Here is a 26,932-nt window from a genome sequence, read left to right on the forward strand (position 1 = left end):
ACCAAACGGCAACACAATTTTGCATTAAGTGAATACTAATTTGGATTTCTCAACATATCATTGTGAGAAGAACAAATTCATTCCATTCCAGTTTTAGTGAAAAGAATGGCTTAAGAAAACTGCACTAACAGTATTCTAGTATATAAGTGCATCAACAGAGATAGAATTTTTAAAGTTAACTTTATTCCTAGTTTTAAGTGACAACTAGCTTGATTACATTTGATCAAGCAGAGTCTGAAATAAAGCCAAAACCTTTAGAATGAGACCATAGCTTCTGTGTTAGTGTAATGCATCCATGTATAGAAACCCAATATTACACATATCATTGTTTAATCTGTCAGTTTGAAATGTTTCCTTCATATGTGAATTGAATGATTTTAATGATAGTGATCATGTTGCCCCGAGAACTACCGATATTCCATAACATGGACCTCTCCACCATTTTTGATAGTTTTATCTTTAACATTCATTTTGCATTGTTAAACAGAAGTCTTGAAGCAGTTCATCCTAAGAGTCTAACATTATCCCTACTGAAAATAAACTCATCATTTTCAGTGTTAACCTATTTAGGAAGCCATATAAACAATCAATTTCTGAAGAAATTTTCAATTCATGCTATCTTATTTTGATTTTCAAAATTCACATTAATAAATAATCACAATTTACACCATTTTTCATGATGCAATGTTTATTCTTGATTCTATACACAGAAAACAAAAACCTCAAAAGCCAGCTGTACCATCTTCAGAACTCATCACAACTTGAAGAAAGAGAGAAATTAAAGGATTCATCACAAGAACTGACAACTGTACCTCATAGAGAAACCGAGGACAGTAAGTAACATATCTCTCTGCATGCACATGAATACATGTGCATGCATGAGTGGTTGAAACTATGGTTTTATCTTCACTGTAAGACATTATTTGATGAAAATCCACTATAATCTCTTTTCACCTGTGCCTGCCTGCACCGAGATTTCATTGTTTTTCATGAATATGCATAAACAGAAATAGACCAGCAAGCCAGCAACATAAGATTTTTAATTTGATGCTGGGGCATGCAATACTGGATTTTCTGTGGGAAGTAATCTTAATAATACACTGGAGTGAAATAAAGTATATTTTCTGGATAAAGCATAGGCAGTTAATAGATTTTTGCCAGCAACATGGACTGTAGAAAAAATGAACCTCATCAAATACATTCTGAAGTGTTGAATTCATGGGGGTAAATCTCCCAAGATTTTATTTGTTCATTAGTGCTAGTAATGGTTTATGGTCAGTTTGAAGTTTGAGTTGTGACATAACTAGATAGCTGTTGAAGCCTTCACATGCCCAAGTAATTGCAAGAGCCTCCTTTTCTATTTGAGCATAGCATTGCTCAGTTTCTGACATACCTCATGATGTGAACATCACCGTTCTCAGAGTGCTAACATGCTTCTGTCTTGGTGCAGCACCTAGTCCAACTGAAGATGCATCTGCAGATACAATTATTTCTCTATTTGGATCATAATGTGCTAAAGTTGGTGATGACATAATTTCTTGCTTGATGTCTGTAAAAGTGTATCCTTGATCTGGTCCCTAAGTCCACAAGGTTTTACCTTTCAAAAGCTCATGTAATGGTTTTGATTTTTCTGCCATATTTGGACTAGATTTGCAAAGTTCATCAGCCATACCGAAAAATTTGTGTATATCTGTTACATTTCTGAGTTGCCATTTCAGTCAAGCTTCGATTTTTTTCATGATCAGGTCAGCAACCATTTTCAGTATTGCAAGTGTTGCAAGCCTTTCCATTTTTTATCAACTCTTTGTAGTCTTTCATCATACTGTTCTTGTGTTTCCATAAAAACAAGAACATCATCCATGTGACATAGCATTCCACCATGTTGATCAAGAGTTTCCAACATCCTTTTCTGAAAACATTCAGGTGCAGATGTGATTATGAATGGAATGTGATTAAAATAAAACCTACCGAATGGAGTAATGAACATTGCAAGGCGATGTGACTCTTCAGATAGGTTTATCTTCCATAAGCCTGCCATTGCATCAAGTTTGGTGAAAATTCTTGCACCTGCTCTTCAGCTGATGGTGGCAGATGATTCTCTTTTAGCTGATTCATTTGGTTTAGTTAGATCTATGCAAATTCTTACTGTACTATTGGGTTTTGGCATGATAATCATTCCTGCACATCACTCAGTGGGCTCATCTACCTTTGAAATAACACCCATTTTTCTCCATTCTATCCAGCTCCTCTTTAACTTTGTTCAATAATGACATAGGGACCATTCTTGAGATAGATAAGGCATAAGGTTTGTCATTTTTGTCCATTGTTATAGAACCATTTTGTTTTCCTTAGGCCTTTAAACAGATTTGGGGATTTCTCACAATAATTTCAATGTTATAGATTTCTCATTAATTTTGCTTGCATTATGTGAGTTTTTGTCTGAGGCATTTACTGAGGATATATTTACCTGTTCAGTAATCTTGAGAGCCTGAATCACGGGCCTACCCAAGAGTGCCTGATTCAATATCTTTACAACAAATATTTCTTTTACACTGACTGCGTTTTAAGTTTATGCTTCCCATATTTTAGCAAAGATGATTTTACTGCATCTGTTATGGTCATTCATTCTCCAGTTGCTCATTCAATTGAATGTTGCATTTTTACAGCCTTATTTTGTCGTGCATGACTAATGACAAACTCTAGCATTAGATTTGCATCTAACCGCAATTTTTCCAACAAAATTTTGAATCTTGTTTTCCAATTACAAGTCAATCTCTGATCATTTCATTATTTAGAGTCCCAAAATTACAATTATCTGCTAACACATGAAGAACTAACAAACCTGTCCAATGTTTCTCCCTTTTCCTGTTTTCTTTGATTAAAGTTTGCACTTTTAGAAATTACATTCCTCTCAGGAATGAAGTATCGCATGAATCTATTTGCCACAGGCTTTCACTTCTTTTTGATCTTCCTCTATCAGTATACATGATTTTGGTCCTCCCCATTAAAAAAAAAAATGAAACAAATGTGCAGGGTCATTTGCGGGTCCTCCCCCAACAGGTCTCAAGAGGCGGCCTGGCCAAAAATGCATTGTACACTGATACAAAACTGTTCCTAGTGGACCTTATCATGATTTATTGCAAAGTTGTTACTTCATTCCAAAAAGTAAAAATCATTGAAAAAATAAAAAGCCTTGAAACTCCTGCGCCGGAGATAAACTGTTTAAAGTGGTGGTCTCTGTTGGTGGTTTGCCTGTCTAGAGCCTTCTAGGGAAGAAGGTCTATCCCCCTCCCTCTCTTTAGAACCAACCTTGCAAGATGAAGTAGGTCTACGGCCTGCAGGCACCACCTCACTACTATGCAGCCCAGGTCCAGAAGCCCATGGCTGCATGTAGAAAAAGTGCCAATTGCTTCCCTGTGGAATAAATCCCCACATCCCATAAGGATAAAGAGGAATAATATGAAATGGGGAATGCTGATCCAATATCCTGCCCTAGTCTGGCATCTGTAAGCCATTTCCCAGTCCCCTGTGGGATGAAAAGGTAGTCAGGAGAGAGGAGGGATTCAGCTGGACACCAATCCCTGTACCATATGGGCTCAAAAGACAAGCCCTTTGCCTGACACCTGGTACCCTGGTACCTCTCGGGAGGGCATGACTCACTATTCCCTTGGTAGGGGACCCACTAGTCCTAGCAGTGTTTGAGGAGACTTGGGTAAGCTTTCTGAGACCCAAGGAACTCAGAAAAAGAGAACCTGGAGAACTCTGATGAAGATGAGGATACCTTCTTAATCGCTTGGTAAGTTTGTTGACTCTCCTCAAGATCCCTTATCTCAGCAGACCAAAGGTACCAAATGGACAGCCATCTACAGTGCATACAGAGTAACAGGATAAACAAGTGGGATGTGTATCACGAGGAGATTTCTTGTTGCCACACTTATCCACACTTGCTTAGACATTGTTCCTCAAAGATGCTAAAAGAATATCTGATATGCAAAAAACTTCGAAGTTGAATTCACCAGGTAAAGCATGGACTAAGTCTATGCTAATATAATTTATTCAGTGAAAAGACACCTTAAATGAGTGTTTCACTAAGAATAAATGGCTTCAGGACAGAAAAAGCAATAAGTAAGTCAACCAGACTTTTTAATGAAAAAAAAAAACATTAATGGATTAAGAAAAAAACTAGCAAAAAAACATACGTCACAGTTGCTAATTGTAAGGAAAACTTTACTGAAGGCTGTCAAATTTTTTTGAAAAAAAGAGTTTTTGATAACCAAGTTTTCGAACAGATGAAATTAAGAAGTGGTGTACAACCTATTTACCATGAATAAAAATGACACAGTTCATGATACAGGTAAAGTGATTGGCAGGTGAGTCCGTAGACTGCAGAATGTAAGGATTGGGAAATTTAAATCAATTACCTACCCCATGCAACTCAGAAAATGTTATTGGAATACATATATAGGAACCAATTTGAAGTACTAATGCACTCAGAAGGGAAAAATAAAATGCCATACTTGTACAGAACAAGTATAAACAAAATTCTTAAAAGAGTTTAATTAAACTGTGATAAAAATCAATTTGGGGCATAGTCCTGAAGTTCACAAATAATATTTAGCACACAAATGATAATAATTCATTCATTGACCCATGTAAACTGCATCAGCTAATCTTTACGTAAACAATGCTGAACCTAAGAACATGACTGAAAAATATATGGAGGGGGTCTTTCACACATGCCTGTTCTGTATGGAGTCCTCACACAAGGCTAATCTAATATTATGGAAGATTCTGGTTCATCCTGATGAGAGGATGGAATTTTTATCATTCAGTCACTTTTTTCCTTCTGGAAACGTATTACTAGCTATGATATAGCAACATGTATTTAATCTTATTATTGCTCACAAGCATCAGAGTTAGTTTAAACACTCGGCAGTTAAAAAGAAATGGTCTTTGTTTTAATTTATGGAAATTGCTTTTGGCCAAAAGAACATCAGTCTATCCAAGGGACTCTGCATGTGGATCAGACAGACATATCAGCTGCAACAACAGACCATGACAATGCAATACAATTTAATGGTACTCATATGATCTACTTTCTACTAATATATGGCTGTAGAATCATCAAGAAATGTTTGGCACTAAGAAAATTGTTTCTTCAGGTGCGTGCCAGGCCTATGATGTATTTTATATCTTATAGATACAACCTTTCATACAAGATTTGTTGTATACGATTACTCTTTTTGGCTAAGGCTATCTGGCATATATTTCATCATTAAGATTTTATTAAGCCAACAATTACAGCCGATTGTTTCAAGACTGAAAATACATTTACTGGTAAGAGTCTTTATACTCCTTCCTGAATTATAGTTTTGAGCTTAATCTGGCCAGTATTTAATTTTGTTTATTAATCCAAGCAGCATATTGCTACAGTCATAAACAAACAGAAGGAATCAAAACAAGTTTTGTATAACTTAACAAACAACTTAATTTACAAAGTTATAAATGAAAATGTGAGAGGAACTTAAAATATAATGAAGTGAATCCAAAATAGTCCTGAAAACATTCTATTAAAGTCCAAAAGAAGGAAAAGTTATAAATTTCAGAACCAGAAATGTACTGGTCTGCCAAGATTTGTGACATCAAAATGGCACTGTCCAGAACTCCATTGAATAATTCACAATAGTTCGAAAATAATATTATGGTCCAGTGAGCACTTTCTGTTAACACTGAATAATCGAAACAAATGTTTTTCCTCTCAAATAATATCTGAATACAACATAAAGCACATGTGAAGATTTGATATTACAAGAGCACAAATAAGAATGACTCCAAAATAGGAATGAATTTAATTGCTGTTCCCTCTTTAGATACACCTTCAAGAGTCTATTACAACTATATATCGCAATATACCTCACATGACAGATCTTACCACTCAGTCTAATATTTCAAAAGACCTATTCATGTGACCTATAATGACTTTATTTAAAGAGGGTAACACAATTAGCTAAGAACTAATTTACCTTGAGGCCCTGAAGTCCAGCAGGAATTAACTTAATTCTTCTAAGATGCCACCTGACTGATCTATTCAATGGGAAAAAGCTGAATCTTGTAAACAAGTTTACTAATAATTTTATTATCAGTAACTGTCAAGATGTATTTAAGCATCTATTTATAGATCCAATGCAATTTTACATTTTTTGATATCTTAAAATAGATGCTATGCACATACAAAATCCAGCTATAGATAATCACTACAATTTACAGAAAATGAATAAAAAGTTTTAAAATTTTTTAATACTTTCATGTGCCAGGAATTACAAACAAAATATATACATAACACATATTAATACAGTATTTGCAGGACATTGATTATTTCTGCATTTTGTTCTTGATTTCCTCAGAGGTTACAAATGACAAAAAAAAGGTGCCATATAACAAATTTAATTTACTGAATAACTTGTATTTATGTTCATACCACCTAATTAAATTTCTGCATTTTACCTTTGTTTACAAGAGCCTTTGATATAAATATCCACAACTGACAATAAACGTTTTAAGAGTTCATATTCTCTTCTTTCTTAGTTTTACCCAACCCTTGTTTCATCTTCCCTTTATGCGTTAAAATTTGTTCATTGTAACGTTCTACATTAACTAAATCTTTTGTGACCTATGCATTTGTTTACACTTTTCTTTTATGTCTTTATTACATTTTCAATTACAAGCAGTGAGACCAGTTTCCCATACAAATAAACTCATATCACCCAACAGGAAAAATAGCTTTTCTGTTGTAAAGAACATACAAACAGCAATTCAGTATTTACAGTTTGAAAATCTGGCATAACATTTTCTTTTAAAACTATTTCCAAACATTCTCTGTATGATACCAAACTATGACCTTGTTCTTAACAAATAGTGCATGTACCTCTACAGTAACTTAATATATACATGTACTCTCTGCATCCATCTCTCTCTAAAAAGATGTACATTCGATAAGACTACATCAATGAAAATGATTTTTCAAGTACAAACTTTTGTCTTGATTGAGCCTGCACATTAAGAATTATGTATGAAGGAATCAAATTCATTTTACAATGAGCAAATCATTATACTGAAATAGTCTTGTCAGAACAATCTTAGTTGGTTATGTCTTAATGTGATTTCATTGATCAGGTTATGGGTGATTACCATGCAACAGTGAAATATCTAATTTAAATCATTATTTAAAAATAAGATGATCTTATCGATAATATATCTTTTTAATGTACCAAGACTTAACAAAGGCAAATTGAATTGTAACAATGTAAGAAGCTGAATCTGTTTTAAAATTTATGATACAGAAGTATCAGGGATTTTGTTTTTGACAGAAAATATTAAAACAATTTTGTTGCTTGAAAAAATAATGATTTTTTTTTAATACTGTTCTGGAAATGCAATCAGCCTTGCAACTTCTCAAAGGCACCACAGTTTATAATCATCCTTTTCAACTGCCATATTGCCATATATCTTGCTACAGTATGCATTTGACTACATTTTTGTGCTTGTAGATGCTGGGACAATAACAATTCATGGTGAAGGATGAGGAAAATGATCGAATCCAATGAAAGCTTTAACCACTTAATAATATGCTGTGAAGGTGTTGCCTATCAGAGAGAATATTTGATGATTGTTGTGGTGAAATAAGGATAATTGGCTTGTGAGTGTGTGTGATTTGCATCCAAGTTTCATATTGGATTTAGTGTATTTAGTCAAGAAACCTGACAAACTTAATGGTAGTACATCAGACGCTTTAAACTGCACATTTTTAATGCAAAGCATCTGTATCATCAAACTGTTGATTATAAAAATGGTGTCCAGCAAGTGATACATTTTGAAGACAAAAGGGGAAAAAAGTCTCAAAAAAAGTGTTAATAATTAGTACAGAAGAACAAAAAGGAATATTGAAATTCTTGTGAATAAAAGCAAGAAGTGAAACAATTAAGTTTATTGGACATCACATGCCTCATGGCAGGAAATATGTTTGTCATCATTTAAAACATTACAAGAGTTACATCAAGTTGAGAGACTGCAGTAAACCAATGAGCAGGTTTGGAACTAAATTGTTGTGCAAATGTAGTAGAGGTAAATAAGGTCTATGTGTACTTTACAAACTTTTCAGTTGAACATAATGTTTACAGTTGCTGCATCAGTTTAGAATGCCAGACTTTTTAAATACGTGTGTTCCAACATTAAAATAGCAATACAGTAGAGCCTCGTTAATCTGGACTCTGTTTATCCGGAAACCTTGCTATCCAGTCATAATTCAATGGGAACAGAATTCCTAAACATTAATTTGCTCCGATAATAAATCTGTGTTCTGGATCCAGAAATCAAAATCAGGGACCAAAGTGTAAAATTACTTTAAAAATTGTATCAATAATCCAGAAATAATTGTCCAAAGATAAGAAAATTCGAAAAATTGTATATGAAAATACAGTCAGTCAGATAATACAGATTCAACTATGCACATTTGGAGGTGTGTCAATGTGTCAATCTCTGATTGGTCAAATTCTAGTGGTATGTTAAAATTATCCATTGATCACGTGATCATGTGTGTGGAAAAACAAAGTAGCATGACCATATTGTAACCAGCGATTGTATAAACAATGTCTGTTTTAGCTAGTCGCCGACGGGGGTGTTAATAATTAAATAAACACACTGTTATCAAATCGTCCATGCTTTTTGACATAACATACGGTAAATAAATTAAGCGTGTCAATAAGCCTCTTTATTGTTTACCAGTTGTATGTAACAATCACAGTTTTTTGATGGCTGTACAAATACATTTGATTGATTTAAGCTGTGGACAGTATAGGGCTTCATTTCAGAATCAATTGGGGACATCAATTAGCAGCTATAACAGCTGTAAGATATGACTTATAAAAATGACTGCATTTTATTAGTTTACCTTAACACATTTAACTGCAAGATATCAGTTTGTATTCGTTGTACTTTTTACATATATTATTGCGACACCATCAAGCAAGCGTAGTCTATCAGAGATACTGGTCAGCGTAAAAAAGATTTGCCGGCACAAGAAAGGTCACCCAAAAGCTGCCATTCAAGATATATGCCAGCATATTATAGCTTACTCATCCTTAGACATTGGCAAGTCGACAGTTGTAGACATCATAAAAAACAAGGACAAATGGTTGTCCATACCTGCCGACTCAGCAGACCTAACCCACGCTCGCCACGCCAAATAACAGCAAGTCTATGATGCCGTCTTCATGTAGTTCTCAGAAATGTTGGCCCACCATGCTGCCGTCAATGATGAAATGCTCATTGCCAAGGCAAAGATACTTGGAGACCAACTCGGCATCACTGACCTTGCCTATTCTCGAAGTTGGCTACAACGCTTCAAGAATTAACGCATCAAACGCAAATTGTATGAGGGAGAAGCAGGGAGTGCCAACATGAACAAAACGCAGACGGCAGAGAAGAACTACAGTGGCTGCTGCAACACTACGAACAGTGGCTGCTGCAACACTACGACTCACAAGACATATTCAATCTGGACGAAAATGGATTGTTTTTCTGACTGGGGCCAAACTACAGTTTAGCAACCCACAACATTAAAGGCAACAAAAAGTCAAAGGATAGGATCACCGTGACACTCACTGCGAATGCAACAGGGACCGTCAAATTGAAACCATTTGTCATCACTAAAGTCAACAGACCTAGGTGTTTTGGAAAAACTTATAACCCAGACACATACTTGAGATACAGACACAACTGCAAAGCTTGGATGACTGCCGAACTTTTCATTGACTGGTTGAATGACTTCGATAGACAGATAAGGGAAGCCAAACGCAACGTCATCTTACTTGTAGACAACACTGCAAGGGGACATTCGATTACGCAATGTAAAACTTCACTTTCTTCTGCCAAATACAACGGCACACATTCAGCCAATGGATGCAGGCATAATACATGCATTCAAGGCCTGCTACACGAAACAACTTGTTAGACATTACAATGACTGTGCTGAGCAAGGCAAGGTTCAAACTGTGGAGATTAGGCAGGCAATGCACATGGTAATGACAGCGTGGGGTTCAGTGACACAAACAACAATCTCAAACTGCTTTAGACATGTATAGATCATACTGACACCAACCACTGCTGTCGAAGATATTGATGATGGAGATGACATGCCATTAAGTGAGCACAGAAATCTAATAAGAAGCCTTCCCACCCAGGCTGAGATGTCTGCTGAGGAATACGTACAGATAGACGACATGGAAGAGACAGGGCAACAACTCAACGATGACGACATTTTGACCCTGGTATCTTGAGATGAGGTTCCAGACATTGCTAATGAAGAAGACGATGATGCCACTACCGACCCTGAGGGAAAAGACATTACCATCAACCAAGCCAAGGACAGCATAGCAACATTAATTTCGTATTTTGAGCAGACGTCAGCAATATTCACTTGTGGTGACATAAAACACAATAGTGAAGCCCTTGAGAATCTATTTCCACTATCAGTAATCATTGCAGATAGATCCGCCAAAGAATCCAGGCAAACAAAGGTTACAAATTTCTTCAGGAAGTTGACATAATAAATGTATGTACAGTACATACATGTAAATGTACATAGTGTGATGTGTTCGATGTGTTAATTGTCTAAACTTATATTTACTGTACATGTATGTACAAGTGCATGTTATAATAATGTGAAAAAACACATGTCAATAGATGTATTCATTAATTTATTTCAACCATTACTGAATATACAGTACATTTACAGCTAGCATATACATGTACATATATACGGTGTGATGACATTGTCAAAAAAAAATGTGCATGATTCAGTTATCCGGAAAACTTGTTAGTCTGGACATATTCACTGGGAATGAATGTGTCCAGATTAATGAGGCTCCACTGTATATGGTATGTTACCCATTACTGAAAACTGGTCAGACTTGTGGGAAAAATTAATTGCATTACTAAGACGATCTTGTCAGGGTTGGAAGGTCTGCAGTCAGATAATTTCACCATGTCTTGAACTGAGATGCTTGAAGGCCAAGCTCATGGAAATTGCTTGTATTTTGTGAGCTGATGCCTGATAAATAATTATGAGTGTGTCTTACATGAACTTGTGAACATTTAACAATCTGATTTCTTGTACCATGTACCTCACGTCTTCTTGATTCCATCCTTTTGGAAATATTACTTTAGTGTTGCAGGCATAGGTTGCTATTATTCTGCATAAGTCTAAGTTATCTCTAAATGAGATACAATCTGTCATAAGTCTGATATGGCACACTTCATTTTTTTGTCATAACCTGGCATGTGAGCAGTATAATTGTGTATCTTCAAAATTGTCCAAGCCAAAACAGAAACTAGCTTTACATTCAGGATACTTCTTAGTGATGTCATCTATCACAGTGGGAATACAATCTTGTTGTTCTTGGGCACTCATAATAGTATAGCCATATTCCTTATGCAAATCTTTCTTTAGAATTAATGATAATTTCACTTCAGTTGATTTGCCCAAGTCAACAAAATCATTGTATTGCAACCAAATCCATTCCATATCTGTCATAGTCTCTGTTATGACATCTTTTATCATACTCTGGATAAAATTCAAATTAACAGACAGTAAATATAAAAAGTTGTCTACAAGAAGACCATTTGATGCTATTACTATGACCTCTTTGATAGTAGTTGTGGCTTATAATAAGCAGGCAGCTTGTTAATGTCTCCAAAAAAATGGACACTTAAATCCAGAAGCAAAATTTAAAATTGAATTCTTCTACGATGCGCCCATCTATCTCAAGCTGTCAATATTTCTGATGCAGTTATCATTGCCAAGAACTTTTTCACCTGTGGTGATCTCAGTCAAAATTCTGACCATGGGTTCAAATAATTTCTCCATAGGCAAGGTCAAATAATCTTTCTGCATGCTACAGTTTAATCTAGCTACATCATCTATCAGTGCAAATGGACAGATACAGAGAACTGTGCCAACTCAAAGCCACCTTCCATGGTCAGCATTCTGCTGACCTGTTTCAGCTTAATGTTTTCATGAAATGCTCTCTGATCCATTATTTATAAAATGTGGTTTCTTTAATTAGGCATTGGCAGGATCCTGTCTTCATGTAATGTTTATATATAATACCACCACCATCACTAGATAACTGTCACCTTCAGTTTACATGAAATCAAATACCAATATGACAGCAAAGTCTAGAATAGTTTTAAGCATAGACTATCATTTCTAGTCAAGTCAGCCAGAGCCTTCAGTTTCTGTATAATCACTATGATCAAGCTGCTATGCTCTGTCACATCATGTCAGAGCAATGATATCATTTTTGTGTACATAAAAATACAGGCCAGCTCCATCAATCACACACCTTCATTTTTTTCTAATATCATTATATAATGGCAAGCTATCACAATTTGTCAGCTAGCCAAGCCTTAATTTTGTCAAAAATCATTATATAGTGGCCAGCAAGCCTTATGATAAGATGACTTTAATTTAAGTAGTATAGGGAAAGGTGAGTTTGGACACTTTGTGCATTTTTATTAGAGCACAGATGATTTTTCCAATAGCAAAATTGAGCAGATAAAATTCATATGCATGAGCTCTCAGATTAAACAGAAAAAGCAGCTGTTGGGGGTGTTTTGACGAGTTTTTGTGTGCATTTTTATGATTTCTAAGTAACTTTAATATCAGTGGCTATTCATTTTTGAGAAGCTTCACGTTTTAATGGCAGTTAATTGTGACACCCTCACAAGGTCATATTAAAATCTTTAGAATGTTTCTAACGTTTCATTTGAAAATTTTCAAGTGTTGAATTCATTTTATGTGTGATGAGTTGAAGATATACAGTATTTCTGTTATCTCTCTGTTGTTGACTCCAGGTTTAAGTTTTGTAAACTATTTAATGAAATAATGCCACTTTTTACAGATGTAACAATTATTTTATGACATTAATTTTTGAACCTTATGTATTTCTGAATGGGAATAGTAACATGGCAATGTATAAATATTTGTACATATTGCAAATACATCTGAGTTTTCAATGTTACCCCTAGATTTATCAAACTGTTTGCATGTCATGCATATAAGATGACCACTACTTTGCATGAATCAAATTTTCTGTAAAATAAAAGTGAGTATATAGAGTATGTGATAACTTCAACCTACAGTACATTCTACAATACACATCTTTTTTGAAAACCAAGACAGTGTCAACCTGAGACTGTACCGAATAGACTTAATTCATTTTAGTTGAATAAGAACCTCTCAGCTACTGAAAAATATAAAAATGTATGCACCCCATTTTCAGACACTATTATGTTGAATACTGTCACGTACTGTGTGGTCTTGTAAACAAATTGAGTGCTATCAAATGAGACACAAACAGAAACTCTGTAAATTCTGGTATTATGCATACTAGTAAGCTGGCAAAGAGGAGATTGCCAGCGATTCATTTATAAAAAATATTCTAAACCAAGTGAGAATAGGGACTACTAATTAAGTGGACACTTGAATATCTAAGTCCTCAAAAATCAGGTACTCTATATGACTTTGCAGGCTCAGTACATATACCAATATGAACATTTAAATACTGAAGCTGAATGTAATGATAATAAATGGAAAAATCTCATTGAGTGCAACTTAGCATGATGGTATCACAATACCAATTGTTTTTCCACAGATTACATTGCTAACATTTGGTGAAATAAACATGCTTTCTATCCTACTAAAGCATGTATGTCACATACTGTCATAGAGAACAATGTTATATTCTCAATTTGACAAGGACTCAACCAGCTACTCCACTACATTTGAAAGATACCTCTGTGGGAACTAAACGGGTAATTGTTATCCAGTCACATCTGATGTATTTTCAATGACGAGTATCACATTTATAAAAAAAAGACATCAAAACTATGCTCTAGCTATGAATTAATATAATTTCACTTATTGCCAAGAAACTCTACTGATTTTTTTTTCTTAAATTCTGAATGAAACCACAACTTTCACATAATGCACCAATCAGTGTTGTTTATTTCTGAATACAATATTCCCCACAAATTACACATTGTCCCTCCAACACCCTGCTTGTGCAATTGCTACAGTTATACCTATAGCCAATTTTAATTTTTCAATAACCTGTGACATAACCTGGTTCTTTATAAGTATCGCCATCTTGAGAAAAGAGATTCTCTTATGGAGCAATTCAGATTCCATTCTGTAAGGACTGTTTTGCCTTATCTGGACATACTGTTCATCAAAATGTTCTTGCCTGAAAGGTGCCATTCTCTGAGGTGGTCCAGTGTAGGTTCTAGATCTCCATGCAAAGAGAAGCTGTATGTATGTCTCCCTAACTCATCGACTTATTTGTTTATGCAACCACGTAATGCTAGAAATACAGCTTTCATATATACCGTATTTGTTGGCCTGTAAGTCAATGCGGAGTACAAGTCGAATTCACTAATTTCGTAAATTTTCCAAACTTCGTCCATATATAAGTCACTACGCCGTATACAACAAGGCTAGATCAATTCCTTGGCCTCGTCTAGAATGGTGAAGTAGAAAAAATGCAGCGAAGTAATGCTGAATCAATTATTTAATTAAGGGAATTACAAAATCCTCATAACTGCAGTTGAGCCCATGATTTGTTATAACACTTACCCTTGAATCAATTGTAGTTTGAAAATAAGAGGGATGAACCCTAACCCCTAATTGGTGGGATACAATATGGTAACCAGACAAGACCTTTCCTGAACAAAATACTGAGAAAGGGCAGGGGTTACCAGGATAAAAACATAAGTTGGATGAATGTAGCACAAGACGAAATACTGCTGAAGAGCAAACCGAATGTGGCTTAACTCCCAACAGGCAATTTTTCTCTGGCTATGGTATGAATGACACAACCATTAACATGGTGTCTTTAAAAATATAACTGATTCTGCACATGCATGTGCGAGGTACATGAGTTGACCGTGTGTTAGTAGTGAAGTGGGGCGATATAGGGTCTATGGGAATTAGCATTACAGACCCCCCTCCCGGGCCTGTATAGGGTCTATGTAAATTTAACATGGAGATAAACCCTGGGCCTGTATAGGGTCTAGGGAAATTAGCATTACAGACCTTCTTGGGCAGGTATAGGGTCTATGTAAATTTAACATTAACACCCTGGGCCTGTATAGGGTCTATGTAAATTTAACATGGACACAAAAAAACCTGGGTCTGTATAGGGTCTATGTAAAATTGAAACAGGGAGGGGTTTCTATTTTAAAAAAAAAAAAAAAAATAAATAAAAAAAGGGTTGGCAATTGAAAGTCAATCTCTTTTCGAGACCTATGAGTGGCCCTGAGTAGGGCCTTCTGGGTTTATGTTAATGTACCCATTAACATAAAGGACACTGCATTGGTCTTCTTCTTGTCCTTAGGCTGCGTCTCACTGTAGGACCGTAAATCAGGACTCTTTTGAGGCATCCTTGTCTTTCTACGTAGATCCTACGTATCCACAGACTGGTGTCTGTCCTGTGGGCAACTGTCCACTTGGATCAGACATACATGGGTATGTCCGTCCGGAACATCATTGAAGACACAAGCGTAGAAGATTGCACATCGGTCCACATCTTGAGGCGCCGAGAACAGGTGAATCAATTCAGTGAACTGCACTTATTTATAGGTAGAGGTAGGATTGAAACGGATTGAGTTTGTTGACCAATCCAAACACGCGTTACAAAATTCAGTCAGCCCGCATCCAATCCGAAGAGAGCAGTCTGTGACGTCACGTGGTCTATATAGATTCGCTAGCGCCTGTGTGCAGTCAATCTATGCGACAGTGATTCAACATGACAGAAACTCAGAAAACGATCCATTGGGATGCACCAGTAGTGGAGACCACCCAAGGGAACCTGGACTTACTTTCAGAAGAGGTAAATTGGGATTTTGTGGATTTTCTTACCTCGCAAGAATTTGTTCCGGAACCTTCGTCACCTTCTTCATTACCGCACGTGGAGAATTTTAGACAGAGACAGAAAGAAGAATTGGAGAAATTTATACAACAGCAAAAGGAAGCAGAACAAGCTTTTCTCCTACAGCAACAACAGCAAGAAGAAGAGGTAAGAAAAAAACAAGAAGAAGAAGAAGTAGCAGCAAAGAAAAAAGAGGGTGAAAATCAAACGGTCACGGTACTGTTGGACATTTTAGCGGAGTTAAGAAGTCTGAAACAAATGTATCAGACTTTTTATTACGACCAAAGAGAATACAACCTTCCCGAGCTAAACACTCCAACCCTGTGACTAAGCCTACCGTACCACCCTTAGTGATTTCAACCAAATCATCATTATCATCATCAACAGTACGCAGTCCAGAAGTAGGTCTCGGCCGTGGCAAAGGCTTAAGGCAGTTAAAGTTGATTGCTTAAACTCACTCCCACACCAAGAAAAAAGGCCCTTTTCAGGGCCACCCACGTCTCTCGAAAAGAGATAGACTTTCAATTGCCAATAACTCAAAAAAAAGAAAAAGAACCATTTTACCCCTATAGTACGTGTCTGTGTATGAGTGCGTGAGTGTACGTTCTTATTTTAAAATCAAAACCCAAAGACACTTACCTATTATAATTTATTCTTTTATCAATATTTACAATCCAATTCACAACTAAACACTCTAAAAAAGTTCATAGACTTGTTCTATCTCATTGTTTACTCTCTCTGTTTTTTCAATTTCTTCACAGTCACAGTCTTTTCCTCTTCATCCTCCTCACTTTCTTCCCTTCTTCTTTTCTTCTCCTGTTTCTTTTTCTTCACCTGTCTGCTTTCTTCCTCTTCTTCCTCTGAACAATCCCTCTCTTCTTCTGACTCCTCTTGTTTCTTTTTTGGGCAATCTGGAGACCAATGTCCTTTTTCTTGACAATAATAACAGGTATCTTGACTTTTGTCTTTTCTAATCCCTGTTTTTCTTTTTTGACGGTCTGGACACTCTGAAGACTAATGCCCTTTCTTCTGACAGATATAGCAAGTTTCTTGACTTTTATCTCGAAAGGAAGGAGAGTAGCCGTCGGCTGGTCTGAAGAAAATTTTCTAAAGACCCCTCGCAAAGCTCTGATAAAACGTTCGATTTGGCTAGTCTCTTCCATCGTTGTGCTCGGTTAGAGAGTGAAATGAATAGTGAAAGGACAAGACACACACCCTTTTATATACGCTGGTCTGCCATGTCTATAAATTAGTCCATGGTGTTTAAACTTGAGTCATTTGACATTTTACACTCAAGATGAAACGATCCAATTCATTTGAGAAGAAAGAAGAAGAAAGTAAGAGGCAGAAACGTGATCTATCGCCTCGTACCAGAGCTGAAGTCTTGGCACAACTTCATGCCAGTGATTTTGAAGAGGACATGAGTGAACCAGAATTCAAACCCTCTAAACAAAGTTCACCACCCTTAGTCAACCCTGAAAAGTACTATTCCATTCGAGAGATGGAAAAGTGCTCCTCTAGAAAATTTAGAACCACGGCTTACAAATACACGGTGAAGTTTAAAGATTTCAAGTCCGAAGTACCGTTAGAGAAAGCAGAAGGGTTCATCACCGGGGTGTGGGATTCTTTGCTCACCACACTCAAGCGACAATGTCAACCCAAAGAAGACGATCGCTTGAGACTCTCCATACAACACAACGGTTTGAAATCCCCTGTTTGGATCGAGTTTAGCAGACCCGCAGAACTAACCGCTTCCAAAGTCATGGACAAGATTCAACACGTGCAACAATCTAATGACCAGTTTGACATCACCGATGGAAAAGCCACACTGGACATGACCCACGTCTCTCCTCCTCAAGGGACCGGACAACGCAATAAGATGTTACTGGTGAACGACCTTCGCAGCACCAAAAAGAGTCTCGTCCAAATTCACAGTTCTCAAGACCAGATGTGTTTAGCCCGAGCCATCGGGGTGGGACGAACCTATGCCATCAAGAACGACACGACAGAATGGAAAAGAGCCTGGGAGAACATTCGACAATCGGACCGAGCCAAACAACGAAGTGAAGCAGAACTCCTGTTACAACAAGCTGGCCTATCCAAAGACACACCCTGTGGCATTCCTGAGATGCAAAAATTGCAAGATGCCCTAGCTCCACGATACACCTTGAAAGTGCACCCTCAAGAAGTGCACGGACCTCTGTTGTTTCGAGGCCAAGACTTTAAGGACGGAAAATACATTCATGTCGATTATCACGATGAACATTTCGATACCATTACCAGTATCACTGCATTCCTGGGATACAGTTATTACTGTGAGAAATGTGACTATGGCTATAACAATCGAGAGCAACACAAACATTGCGGATCGAAATGCTCAGGATGTTTGGCCTCTCCACCCTGTCTGAACGAAGGGCAAAAACCATTGCATTGTCCAGCTTGTCTGCGCACGTTTGCCAGCCCTGCCTGTTACCAACAACATCAGAAGACGCAAGCAGAAATGTGCTTGTCAACTCCTGAGATTGTGCCCTACGTGTGGACAAGGCATACGTACCAATAATGCCAAGGCACACGTATGTTCAGGAAAGAAAAAATGTCACATTTGTCACCACATCGTGGACTTGGAACACCAATGCTACGTGCAAAAATACCAATCCCAACTAGAGAAAGAGGATCGACACAAGAAGAAAGGCAATTTCATCTTTTTCGATTTCGAATGCATGCAAGAGACCGGCATTCACATTCCTAATTTCTGCGTGGCTCATCGAGCATGCGAGAAGTGCATTCAAGAACCTATCTTCAGTCATTGCCCTCACTGCAGCAAGATTCCCGGAGGGCGTGAAAAAATCTTTCGGGGACCTAACACGCTAGCCGATTTCGCCCAATGGGTCTTAGACCCCATCGACAAGACGTGGAGCCAAGAGGACATCGAACGTTACGGAGATTGTCATCGTCATGCCACAGTGATGCCTCACAATTTCTCAGGATACGATGAACAGTTTCTTTTGAGATACTATACGGAACAAGGTACCAAACGTCCTAAAGTCACTTTGAACGGAGCCAAAATCATTTTCATGCAAGTGGGACAAGTGCAGTTTAAAGATTCGATGAGTTACTTAGCCATGCCTTTGAGTCGAATGCCTAAAACATTTGGAATGACAGAAATGGCTAAAGGGTACTTTCCACACTTTTTCAATACGGAAGCCAATCAACACGCCGTTCTACCCCATTTGCCTGAGGCTCACTATTACGACCCCGACAACATGCATACCGAACGAGAAGCTTTCTACGCATGGTACCAGGCTCACGCCTCCGACCCTTTCGACTTTCAGGAAGAAATGTTAAAGTATTGTCGTTCCGACGTGGACATTTTACGACATTGCTGTGGGAAATTTCGAGAACTGTTCATGGAACACGGAGGGCTCGATCCTTTGAAAGAAGCTTGCACCATTGCCAAAGCATGTTCCTTAGTGTACAGGCAACAATTCATGCCTGAAATCACCGTGGCTGTCATCAGTCCTCAAATGACCAACTATGTCAAACGTCAATACTCGGTCAAAGCCCTATGCTGGTTACATTACTTGTGCGACAAGGAAGACAAATGGATTCAGCATGTCCGCAATGGAGGAGGCGAAAAGACCATTGGAATGCATTTGGTCGATGGCTGGGACTTAGAAAACACCAAGATCGTGTACGAGTTTAACGGTTGCTTATTTCACGGATGTCCCGTCTGTTACCCTGACCGTGGCACTAAAAATCAGTTTTTACAACGAACCATGGAAGACTTGTACCAGGCCACTTGTCAGCGACGCCTAAAGTTAGAACAGGAAGGATACGAAGTGGTGGAAATGTGGGAACACGAGTACGATCACCGTTTGAAAACCGATCCCGAGTTTAAACGCCTCGTGGAAAGTTACCAGTTCATGGACCCGCTGAACCCGAGGGATAGTTTGTACAGAGGAAGGACCAATGCCGCCTGTTTGCTGTACCAAGCTGACGAAGAGAAAGGAGAAGAAATCAGATACTTGGATGTGTGTTCGCTGTATCCCTACGTGTGCAAATATTGTCGCTTTCCTGCAGGACACCCACAATTGTTAACGGAACACATCGACCTGAAAAACATTCGACAATACGAAGGCTTGATCAAGTGCAAAGTTTTGCCTCCCACGGACTTGTACCATCCCGTGTTATCTTACCATTGTCAAGGCAAACTGATGTTTCCTTTGTGCCGTACTTGTGCCGAAACGTGCAACCAAGATCAGCCTTGTCAGCACACCCAGGAAGAACGGGCCTTGACGGGGACATGGGTTAGCGTGGAATTGTTCAAAGCTCTGGACGTGGGATACCAACTGTTAGAAGTGTACGAAATTTGTCACTTTCCCAAGACAGAACAATACCACAAGGGTGACCCCACTCAGAAAGGCATTTTCGCAGACTACGTGGATGCCTTTTTGAAACTGAAGCAAGAAGCCAGCGGCTATCCTTCCTGGTGTCACACTCCCGGAGACCAAATAAAATTCAAAGAGAAATGCTATGAACAAAAAGGCATTCCTTTAGATCACATCGAGAAAAACGAAGGCAGGCGATCGTTTGCTAAAGTGATGTTAAATTGCTTGTGGGGTAAAATGGCACAACGACCGTGTTTACCCAAGACAGAATATTTGACAGAACCTTCCCGCTACTTTCAGATGATTCACGACAAAACCAAATACATGAAACACGTGGACGTCGTTCGTGAGGATTTGATCTTGGTCAATTACGAAGAAGATCTGGACTTTGTACAAGACGACCCTTTTGGAAATGTCATCATTGCGGCTTACGTGACAGCTCATGCTCGCTTAAAATTGTACGAAGCTTTAGAACTGTTAGGGGAACGCGTCCTGTACTTTGACACGGACAGTTGCATTTACATCCATCACCCGAGTCAACAGCACCCTGCCATCGAAGGAGACCGTTTAGGAGTCTGGACAGATGAGCATCCCGACGACAAGATTCTAAGTTTCGCGAGTGGCGGTCCTAAAAGTTACGGCTACCAATACCGGGACAAACAAGGAGAAGTGCACACGGAGTGCAAAGTGAAAGGACTGACTCTGAATTATCGTGCCAGTCGAGTGGTCAACTTTGGGGTATTGAAAGAAGCCTTGCAATCTGGAGAGGATGAACACTTTAAAGTGACCACCTATCAACCCAACAAGATTGTACGTTTACCCACTCACCACATCGTCAGTCGACCCCTGGAAAAAGTCTATCAAATCGTGTACCTGAAGCGAGTGCAACTTCCCAATCATTTCACCTTGCCGTATGGACACGTCGGTATTGGTCTGTATATAAAAAGGAACCCTAGGCAAGATCGATAGTTCATTGTGACTACCAAGACCAAGCGAACAAGATGAATACTTTCAGAGAAACACAAAAGTTTAGACAGGCACAATTCAAGTGTGGGGCTTCTGAAGTGGAATGCGATTGTGAGCCTTGCGATGGGAACGATGCTGTACGCTCTGACCTTAGCGATGCCGTAAAGCATCATGGGAACTTTGTTCTCACTACCCCTATCATGGAAAGTGATGCTGTGCGTGTCAAACCTGAGGGATGCGAAAGCGATGCCGCTCGTCCTCTTGGACATTTTACTGGGTTTCGTTTTAAAGGTGGATGTTCACCTTCACGTCTACCCCCCTACGGATGTCATCCAGCCCTGAGCAAACTCCTGTCCATGTCACCCAACCCTCATCGAAACGAACCTGTGAAAGACGAATATTCGTTTCCCGTGCGTTTGTCGGAATACTGCGACTTTGAAAATCGTCTTCAATCATTCAAAGGAAAATGGCCTAAGTATCTGGGAGGACCGACCCCCGAAGAATTAGCCAGAGCCGGATTGTTCTACTTGGGCGAAGGAGATAAAGTCAAGTGCTTTAGTTGTGGTGTGTCACTTCACCACTGGGAACCACAAGATTCGGCCTACGTAGAACATGCTCGATGGTCACCGAATTGTCATTACTTACCCTTAGTGGGACCGAGACATTGAAGTAACTTACCATAATCTGTTTATGGATACTTTACAAGAGAACATTCGTGCTTTGCCTGTGGAGTTGAGAGAACGCATTTACCGAGAGCTGGTCAAAATACAAGTCAAACGTAAAGAACAGTTGCATCCGTTACGTCACAGGTGTTTGAACCACTGGTACCTGAAGGCTATACAAGGACTGATTCAGTTGAAAGTGTTCCATTGGACAGACATTGATCAACGACCCCCTGGTTATAAAAAGAATTGGTTTGGTATGGATGATTCTATCTACTACATTGTAAACGTACTGGATCCAATTCCAGAGGAAGAGTTAACGAATTACCAACATCTTCTACACAATGTCAACTTAGTGAAAGAGGAAACTTCTGAACGAATTGTAATGTGTAGATTAGTGATGAAACGATTTAGATTCGACAATGAAGTAAAACCATGTCTGTGCAAACGGTACATTTCTTGTGTCAGGCAAAAGAGGATTTAGTATGACCTATTCATGGATACTTTACAAGAGAACATTCGTGCTTTACCTGTGGAGTTGAGAGAACGCATTTACCGAGAGCTGGTCAAAATACAAGTCAAACGTAAAGAACAGTTGCATCTGTTACGTCACCAGATCTTTAACCACTGGTACCTGAATGGTATAAAAGAACTGATTCGTCAGAAATTGTTTCAGTGGTAAGACATTGTTCAAAATTTTGAGGTCACCAATGATCGACATGTTCATAATTTTGGTTACTTCGAGATTCACCTAGTGCAACGCATTGAGGAAGACAAGTTAAAGGATTACCAACATATTTTACGTGGAATCTACTTAGCGGAAGAGGAAACTCCTAAACGAAGTTTGAAGTTTAGGTTACAGTTTGGAGCATTTAAATTTCCTACTGGAGAACGAAGATGTCTGGCTAGAAAGTACGTGTATTGCATCCGAAAAAAAGAGAATATAAAAACAGGCTGTCATGCCGAGGTTTTTATCACATGTGATTGAACAGATTCCGTGGAAGGAACTCAATGACCATATTCAAACCGTGGATCATTACCATCAATTATTACAAGAACTGTATCCATTTAATTTGGGACGACGCATAGTGTGTGTCTTAGTGACTTGTTTCCTGGGATTTCGTTTACCAGCCGATTCCTTGTGGACTCTTTACGAACAGTATTTACCACCTCAATGGCCTTAAATGGTCACGAAAGACTCCTTTTGCTCAAAGCTTTGCGTTTTCATCTGGATACTTCTCGACCTCAACGGGAAAAAAAGATTCGTCAACTTTTAGCTACCCAAGACGTGTATGACGATGTGTGTGTAGCTTGTGACTTACACCCCCATCGGACAGAATTGGATAGATGTCCGTGCCTGGAAAAAAGGGGGTTTTGAGGCTTGGACCCAAGAAGTGGCCCAGTATGCACGAGAGTTGTTCAAGGAAAAAAGTCACTTTTCAACCTGTGTTAGTTACGGTGCCAGAAGAAGCTGTCACCCAGGACAGGACTGTCGTGGAAATGCCTGAAAGGTCATTCCGGGAGGACACTTGTGTGACCTTACCCCCCATAGAACTGGTCAGAACTTTATCCAAAACATGTTGTACAGACACTTGTTTTTATTCCATGATTTTCATGTGCCTTTTATCGTTGTACTTAAGCCTTTGGCTTTTATGTATTTTTGTCTTTCGTATTCATGTTTAAAACATTTAATAAACGTGTTCTGAAAAAAGTATATAAACTCTCGTCTTGTTTGTTTTCGTGTCACAAGTGACATTCCTGACACTATGGCTACTTCTACTGTCTCTGCTCCCTCTTCCTCCACTGTCAAAGTCATCGACGAACACTTAGATCGTGCCAGTTGGGAGGCCTTGTATCTTCGCCATCCCTTTAACATGCTCATTGCTGGACCTAGCGGTTCAGGCAAAACCGAATTCGTCAAACGTTTGATCGAACATAAACATCATTTGATCGATCGTCCACCTCAACGCGGCGTACAGCCTCTTGCGAGAAAGTCAAGGCGATTCTATCGTGTTTGTGGAAGGCATTCCTAAGGAAGATGACGGCATCGTCTCTGACTCCCGTCAAACTCATTTGGTCATTTTCGACGACATGTTAGGAGAAGACGAAGAAGAAATTAAACTGTGGTTCACGCGCAAAGGGCATCACCGTAATGCCAGTGTCGTTTACATCACTCAAAATTTGTTTCAACAGAGTGAAGCCCATCGCACCATCAGTCTCAATGCGCATTACGTGGTCTTGTTTAAAAGCCCTCGAGATAAATCGCAAGTGCAAGTCTTAGCCAAACAGTTAGGGACGCCTTGGCTGACTCAGGCGTACGACGATGCCACCAAAACACCACACGCCTATTTACTCGTTGTTTGAAACCTACGACCCCGATGATTTGTGATTTCATACCCACTTGTTTCACCACTGGTGCCAAGACGAAGGCCTGTCCTGTACACGTCTCCGTCCTCGACTTAATTTCACTCCACAAAAAAATCTATAAAAACCTCAGACACTTTTCGTCTGTCTCACACAGTTTGAACATGACGTCCCTTCAGTCGCATCTTCCCGTCAAATTGATTCGTGCCTTGTATGGCATCAGTCGAGAAAAAAATCCACAAATACGGGCTCGTGTCTTAGAAGCTAGAGTAGTGAATGGGGTGAGATTAGCGACAATGGGAATTAGCATTAAAAACACCCCCTGGGTAAGATTAGCGACAATGGAAATTTAACATTAACCACCCTGGGTAAGATTAGCGACAATGGAAATTTAACATGGGCAAAAAACCCTGGGTAAGATTAGCGACAATGGGAATTAACATGGGGAATATATTTTCGGCCTGTCTAGCGACAAGGGGGAATTAACATGGGGAATAGAGTTTGGGCTTGTCTAGGGACAAGGGGAATTGAACATGGGGAATAGAGTTTGGGCTTGTTTAGGGACAAGGGGAATTGAACATGGGAATAGAGTTTGGGCTTGTCTAGGGACAAGGGAATTGAACATGGGGAATAGAGTTTGGGTCTGTCTAGGGACAAGGGGAATTGAACAGGGGAATAGATCGTGGGACTGTCTAGGGACAAGGGGAAATTGAACATGGGAATAAATCGTGGGACTGTCTAGCGTCAAGGGGAATTTAACATATAGAAATTGAACATGGTGGGTCTGTATAGCGTCAAGGGGAATTGAACATGGTGTGATTGTCTAGGGACAATGATGGTAGAGGGTCAAACACAACAGAGGCAGAGACATACATAACTAGCACAAGCGTGAGATTTATATATAAAGCATTACCAAGAGCTGAAATCTTGCTGGGGTGTTCAAAAATTTGCATAATTGTAATGATGCTATAAATAGCTATAATCAAGGAAATGCTCAATGACAAAATGGATGTGACTAAAAGTAACGCTAAAATGACGAAATTATCAAAGAATTTAAAGGAAAATAAACATATCCCCGAAAATTAAGTTACAATGGTTTAGACTAAAATGGATAAAATTAGTAACTACTTACAATATCAACTTGTGTGACGATCGTGGATAAACACCCATGTATCTATTTATAGCTATAATCAGCTAAACTTCATATGAAATCCCACTATCTATTTATACTACAACTTGTGGGTTATTCCTTCGGAAAATCCCACTATCTTTTTATAGCCTCAGCTTGAGTGACGTTCCTGTTTATGAACTCTAGTACATATGTATAGCTACAACCTATGGAAATCCCCAAGTCCATATTTATAGTCTCGAAATTTCCAGCGTCAGTGACGTCACTGTACTGAACACTAGGGGATAAATGTCAACAGTGTTGCAAGTGGCTGACCTGAATACACACTACTGCAGGTAGGTAGGTAGAGTGTATCTGATACGGATAAAGTGAGTTTTATAGGGACAAACAGAGACCAATACACACACTTACACACACACAACGAACGCGCGCAGACATACACACACACACACACACACACACACACACAGAGGGAAGAGGAAAAAACAAACCCCAAATATACTATCATCACAGAAGGGAGATAATACAAACCCCAAATAAACTATCCACACAAACGTACGCGAACGCATACAAACCCCAAATATACTATCAACACAGAAGGGAGATAATACAAACCCCAAACAAACTATCCACACAAACGTACGCGAACGCATACAAACCCCAAATATACTATCCACACAACGTCGCTAACGCATACAAACCCCAAATATGCTATCCACAATCGGGAGGAGGAAGAAAAAAAAACAACCAAATATACGATCTACACAACGTACGCGAACACACACACATACACACACACACACACACACACACAATGGGAAGAGGAAAAAACAAACCCCAAATATACTATCAACACAGAAGGGAGATAATACAAACCCCAAATAAACTATCCACACAAACGTACGCGAACGCATACAAACCCCAAATATACTATCAACACAGAAGGGAGATAATACAAACCCCAAATAAACTATCCACACAAACGTACGCGAACGCATACAAACCCCAAATATACTATCCACACTCGGGAGGAAGAAGAAAAAAACAACCAAATATGCGATCTACACAACGTACGCGAACACACACACACACACACACGCACACCACAGACGGAAGAAGAAGAAAACCATTATACACTATCCACACGCAGTGAAGAAATAACCCTTTATATATATGCTATCAACAGAGAGTGAAGAAAAAAACCCATTATATTCCATCAACACAGAGTGAAGAAGAAAAAGTTTTTTGAAAGCACCTAAGCCCTCACCTGCAATGACCAACTGTGCCAAACACCTACACCCCACACCCCACTCCCAACACTACAAAACCCATTTAACCCGTTATTTTATGGCATCAGTGTGTGATTTAGGAAACATCAAGACACAAAATGATGGATGAATAGACTGACTATTGTTTACCGACTTGCATACCTAAAGA

At 38.7% G+C, this 26,932-nt stretch overlaps 1 protein-coding gene across 9 annotated transcripts in view; it reads left to right on the forward strand.

Moving 5' to 3' along the window:
* Positions 1–26,932, forward strand: part of LOC149774224 (uncharacterized) — a 154,925-nt gene that overhangs the window by 81,812 nt on the left and 46,181 nt on the right. For all 9 annotated transcript variants that reach the window (XM_089945628.1, XM_089945633.1, XM_089945634.1 and 6 more), the window contains one exon: positions 711–833. In XM_089945628.1, the coding sequence (XP_089801754.1) occupies positions 711–833 (123 nt within the window). The remainder of the gene's footprint in view (positions 1–710; positions 834–26,932) is intronic.

This window comes from Sinohyriopsis cumingii, unplaced genomic scaffold, assembly GCF_028554795.1.
Source record: "Sinohyriopsis cumingii isolate HCF-2022 unplaced genomic scaffold, ASM2855479v2 utg000379l, whole genome shotgun sequence".
NCBI classification, from domain to species: Eukaryota; Metazoa; Mollusca; class Bivalvia; order Unionida; family Unionidae; genus Sinohyriopsis; species Sinohyriopsis cumingii.